Below are 6,155 nucleotides of genomic sequence, written 5' to 3' on the forward strand. Positions count from 1 at the left end.
TGCACTTTTACCATGACACAACCATTCACTGCCATTATAAGAAGAGCATTTTTACATTTTTAATATAACTCAGATTGTATTCGTCTGAAAGAAGAATGTCATATACACCTAGGATGACTTGAGGGTGAGTAAATCATGGGCTAATTTTCATTTTTGGGTGAAATATCCCTTTAATCTGCTAATTAATCTCTGAAGCTCTTCTCATTTTCTCCTATGCCTTCTGCCTCTTTATTAGGATGCACACATGATGAACAAAGAGAAAAACCTACATTTTATCTCCAATATACTACAGCAGGTGATAATTGTATGCTAATATGGACAGGATGCTCTCATTTACACACTCATCATTTACTAAGATACATTATACATGTCCCTTCCTCTCTTCTCTGTATGTTTTCATCTGCTTTCTGACTCTTGGCTCACTGTGTACATTTTACGTATTTTACATTATATTGGGGCTGCACAATTAATCAATAAATAATTGGAATTATGATTATACCTACCAAAGAAAAAATGTGGATTCAAGTTGGGTGAAAGGTTTATATTTCCAAGGTGTTTCTGCAGCGTTGCGCATTGTAACAAATCACAGGCACAGTATGTTGATTGATTGCATGAACACAATCAGAGGTGTTTAAATCTGCTCATTACCACTCAAAATGGCAGATTTGTTTTCAACTCTGCATACTCACAAATTCTCATTATAACCTACAGAACACAATTTAAAGCTACACTGTGTGATATTTTCCCCCATCTAGTGGTGAAAAGGTATATGACCATCCCGTGAATCTCTTCCTCTCAATTCCGATTTCGTTTTAACTCCTACGGTGGCCGATTTAGTCCAAGATTAATATGGCTTCCAGTTCGACCTCGTCCACATTCGACACGGTGCCATCGAGTGTTAAAACGCAAAAGGCGAAGCTTGAATTCACTGGTATGTCCCTCTTTGGCTAATGTACTTTCAAGATGGAGGGGCAACATGGCGACCGGCATTCGAACCCATTACCTTATGTATTTTCAATGGCATATTATAAACTTACTAGAATACTTTATTACTTGAAAGAAGTAAATATACATTAAAGAGCACATATATTTTTTGAAAGAAATAAGTGTTTTTAGCTAAGAATAAACTAAAAAAGTTACACAGTGTAGCTTTAAATAAGATTGGAAGCTCATTTCTACCAGATAAGAAATGAATGTGATTCTTTGGTAAATCATAATTATCGCATAAAATGTTAAAATTATGACATAGTATGTCAAAATGATGAGATGGTCATAGTTAGGACATAAAAAGTCAAAGTTTTTCATAATAATGTTATATCAGGACCTCATTTCAACTTTTCATCTCATAATTTTGGCTTTTTATCTTAATCTAGAATTTTTGTCTCATAGTTTTATGTCGTAATTATGATTTACCAAAGCATTATCTTTTTTCATTAAAGGTGGCAATTGATTCACTGTCCAATGTTCATGGTTCAGGTTCGTTGGTTATAACGGGTTTTCCTGATTAAGCTTATACCAAACTCAAGCGAATGACAGCTTCACTAATTGAATTGAATTGAATGAGGCATTTATATAGCGCTTTACTTTGTACTACTGTACACCCAAAGCACTTTACAATCATATCAGGGGTCTCTCCTCAACCTTAAAGGGAATAATTGACAGTTATGATTTAGTCAAAATTGTACAGCCCTACATTGTGCTACTGTAGCTGTGAATTTATACCCCATTCATTTCCATTCCTATGCATGTGAACGTTAGAGTTTATAGTACCTTCCTCTATGTTTTTATCATGAACAGAAGTACTCGGCTGCATCACTGCGCAGCATCACCTCCGAGGTGCTGAAAGTACTGAACGCCACTGAGGATCTGATTCACGGATCTATGGGAGATGGGCAAAGCCAAGCGGACCACAGTGAGCTCTCGAGCATTCCCCCTGCAGAGGCCAGGAGACTGGACGAGCAGCTCAGCAGACTGGAGGAGACTGTATGCAATCTTTCTGAGATCAATATTTCTCATGCTCTTATGAGCTGCTTCTCAATTTATTCTGATTCAGTTCACCGTGTGCAGGTGTATGTGGCGGCAGGTACAGTGTACGGGCTTGAGGCTGAACTGGGGGATCTGGAAGATTGCGCGCGCAGCATCAGTGGATCCACCACCGAAAGAGACCTCGCTCATCTGGAGGAGCAGGTGGCCTCTGCAGCAGCCCAGGTGCAGCAGTCTGAGCTCCAGGTGTGTTCGGCCTGGATGCTGTGCTCTCGCTCTCTCTCTCTCTCTCTCTCTCTCTCTCTCTCTCTCTGAATCTCATGAGCAGCATCTCATAGCTCTGACGACGCAGTTACACTTGAGTTAATGAGCAAGATAACAGTGTTGTTATTTTTAGCTAAAACTATTACAGTAGCTTTTGTTAATCGAAACAAAGCTGAAATAAAATACAAACATAAATGTGAGATAAAAAGATAACTTTTTCCTTGGCAACTAACCTGTTTACTGTCACAACCCCCTTTCATATAGACATGGAAATGCACTATCCAAACGTAAATGGTTGTAATTCAAGAATGCTTTGGAGTATAAACATTCGGCAGATTATTCTAGAGGTCAAATAAATTATGTAATTGAAATAGAAAACACGTTATAGAAGTTTTAGTTTATGAAAATTATATTTTATATAAAATATATATTTTACAAAACATGGTTTATTCTAAGGCCCCATCCACACAAAGCCAAAGCTTTCCCTATCCGATTTTTTTTTAAAGAAACATCTGCGTACACATGAAACCACTGAAACCGACTCAAAACGACTTAGTATACATGCCAGGCCAGTGTGTGGCGCTGTAATTCTGCCACAGAGATACACTAAAAACAGAGAAGAAGAGTTAGGCTAGAAGGGGTACAGCAATGGTAGGAAGTGAGGCAAAATCTCACAATAAAGTAACAATAAATAAATTTGCTACTTACCAGATGTTTTATTAACACCTACACCTACCCCCACCCTAAACCTACCTTTACAATAATGCAAATACAGGAATTAAATGACGCAATATTGATGTGCGCATACCCAGTACCCGTAGTTGTATCCCTTTCTAGTCTTTCCAGTGCGGGACGTGGTGTGATGACATCACCGTTTCACAAAATATACGGATTGGCTGTACACACGAAAATGCAAGGGTGTTGTTTGCAGATTTATCCACTCTGGGACCCGGTTTCAAAAAATATCAGTTTCATGCTCCGAGTGGACGAAATGCTGAAAATTTTAAAATTTTAACATATAAAGCTTAACGCGTCTCCGTGTGGACGGGGCCAAAAACTGCAAGAAAATCAGCCAAAAATCTGAACAAGTTATTCCTAATTTTAGGTTGATATCTCAAAAAATGAGCTTTCAGTGAGATTTTGTTTGGGCGCAGTACCAAACATTTTCACTAGATGACGACCAAGCTCCATTACAGACCATATAAGGGCGCCTGCATTTCCATATATGGTTTGAGTGATCTGAACTTCCATAATTTTCATACAGTTTATGAAGTAGACATCCTATTCAGAAGTAGTATGGGCAGTTTGGCAGGATTTTATATGAATTCAACCTCTAATAAACACATAAAAAAAAAAACCAAATGTGCGTTATAGCTCGCCGCCACATCACAAATGGAGAATCTATCATTTTTTTCTTTATATTTAAAAGATATTTACATTTTCAGACCTTTTTTTTCTCAAAATATTGAACTTATGAACTCTTGGCATGAAAACAAACTGAGGTTTCTACCAATCTTTCATGATTTTTCCTTTTCATCGCTATTTCAAAATAAAGGTCTGTACACACCTTATGAGTATGAAAATATTCTTGTAGCAAATTAATAAATTACTGCTCTTCTGTAATGAGGATTTAGAAAATTAGTCACCAAATATGAGAGATTGTAAGCTTTCAAATGATATATAGTTTGTCAAGATTAGGTTAAGTTTAGTATAGGATATTACTGTTTTAAAAATGTAATGGATTTGGGCCCACCGGTGGGCCAGCGACACTTAACAGGCTAACTGAAATAAAATAAGTTGAAGTGCTAAAATTACTAACTAAAACTTTAATAAAAAATAAAGCTAAATATAAAAAAAACATAAAAAAGGACAAAGCACATAGCAAATTGACAAAAACCTAAACTAAAATTAAGATAAAAGCAAATTATTATTCAAATATTATAGGAACACGCCGACTTTTTGGGATCACAACATGTAAAGAGGAAAATGTTGGCGTTGTTTTGTCACTTTTTGAGCAGTAGGGTAGCTGGAGCCATTTACCTCCAGTCTTTGTGCTAAGCTAGGCTAGCGGTGGGTGCGTCAGACAGAGTTATGGCACGCATGGAGATGAGAATGGTGTGTGTGGACTTATCTAACTCTGGGGAATACAGCGAATAAGATAAAGTCCTAAAAAAACGGCGTGTTCCTTTAATGAACACGAATAAGAATAAAACTATATAAATACTGTATAGAACTAAGCAAACATAATAACCATGGTGTCCCAAAACTGGCAATAACATTTAACATAGCATGTGTACAGTAAGGCTTTGCAGAAGGACTGCTATGTCATCTGCCGGCCTTGATCTGTGCTTTTCCCCCCCAGGTTTCAGACATTTCCTCAAGAATTGCGGCTCTGAAAAATGCAGGTCTTAATGTAACTCCACAGACACAATTTACTAAGGTCAAGACTGCAAAAACTAAGGTATAGTCTTTATATTTATACACACATTCCTGCATGCTCATATGACTTTAACTGTCATAATACTGTTGTTTCAGACACAAACCATCAGCTCATCTCGGAAACTGAGGAGGCGACTGCCAGCACCTCCAAAAGAAGGTAAGAGCTAATCATAATGGCCATATCTTAAAGATTAAAGATGAAATGTGCAATTGTCTTATTTTAAATCTTTAAATGTACTTCATTTATTTCCATTGTATTACTCAAAGGTCTAATATTCTAAAGATTCAAAGCAAAAATCTGATGTTGACGATGATTTGAATCTCCCATTTTATCTGTACATTTCAGATAAAGCATAAAGAGGACAGTAGGAGACATCAGCAAGCATCATCGCAAAGTTACTAAAAACATAAAAAGCCACTGATCACATGTGCCTTGAAGCTCATGGCTCATAGAAAGTATATGGTGGGATAGATTCAAATAGACTGATGCAGTGATGCCATGTTACACAAACAAATAACTCTTGGATCAGGTTCCTTTATTACCTCTCTCCCTCGTACTAATGTCGCAATTATTTAGAAATAGTTACTCAAATGTAATGACTACAGTAAGTAAATGTAAGATGTAAAATCACACAATGATGGAGCTTTGTTTTGGCATTTTGACCATTACTGTCAATCAAACTCATTATTCATTTAATTCAACTTCTGGGATAGTTCGTCCAAAATCTCTGTGATAATTTACTCACTCTCGTGCTAAAATGAAAGAATGTTTGTTAACTAAATTGTAACCATTGACTTTTCCAAAATATCTTCTTTTATGTTCCACCGATGAAAGAACTATCCCTTTAATTTCTCTCTGAATATTTATAGATATATATATAATAGCTGCACGTACAATAAATCGCATACTCTCTTGAGTAGGTACTTATTTTGAATAAGTAATTATGTAACAACCACTAACAAAGTATGTTCTATATAGTATGAATGTAATCCAGATGTACTACATTCGCCATGCTGTCATTATCATGTGACCTACTAGCCATTTGCATCGCTTCACTTCCATTCTCTCCCGTGGCCTCATGGGATATGAGTCCACGGAAGTATGAGGTCATCTGGGTAGTTTTTGCCGCCTCTTTTATGAGTACTGTGAATTGGGACATACTTCATTTGTCACATACTGTTTTTCACCTACTATATAGTAGGGGAGTATGCGATTTCGGATGCAGCCAATGTTTTGCACATCTGACTTCCTGCATTTTTTTATTGATTTCTCTGTCAGATTTATAGAAGATCATTCTAACTATATAAATCACAGTCATGAAAACTTTATATTTTGCTGATAATGTTAATGTATGGTGTTAGATTTGATAAGAGAGATACAAGCTATTGTAAAGACATTGATTCATTGTATATGTGTAAATGATCTGTGTAAATTAATAAATGGAATTTTTTTAGTTTGATTATATTTC

General features: G+C 36.3%; 1 protein-coding gene across 3 annotated transcripts in view; it reads left to right on the forward strand.

Annotated features, from left to right (window-relative positions):
* The window catches only part of myripa (myosin VIIA and Rab interacting protein a), a 40,206-nt gene extending 34,051 nt beyond the window's left edge, over positions 1 to 6,155 (forward strand). For 2 of the 3 annotated variants that reach the window (XM_079819625.1, XM_079819624.1), the window contains exons 12-16: positions 1,798 to 1,983; positions 2,068 to 2,229; positions 4,610 to 4,708; positions 4,783 to 4,843; positions 5,033 to 6,155. In XM_079819625.1, coding sequence (XP_079675751.1) covers positions 1,798 to 1,983; positions 2,068 to 2,229; positions 4,610 to 4,708; positions 4,783 to 4,843; positions 5,033 to 5,043 — 519 coding nt within the window. In that variant the 3' untranslated portion in view covers positions 5,044 to 6,155. Of the gene's footprint in view, positions 1 to 235; positions 296 to 1,797; positions 1,984 to 2,067; positions 2,230 to 4,609; positions 4,709 to 4,782; positions 4,844 to 5,032 lie in introns of all 3 variants that reach the window. The other variant, XM_079819623.1, reaches the window with a different exon arrangement.

The sequence above is a fragment of the Gobio gobio genome (genome assembly GCF_949357685.1).
Source record: "Gobio gobio genome assembly, chromosome: 6".
Lineage (NCBI taxonomy): Eukaryota > Metazoa > Chordata > Actinopteri > Cypriniformes > Gobionidae > Gobio > Gobio gobio.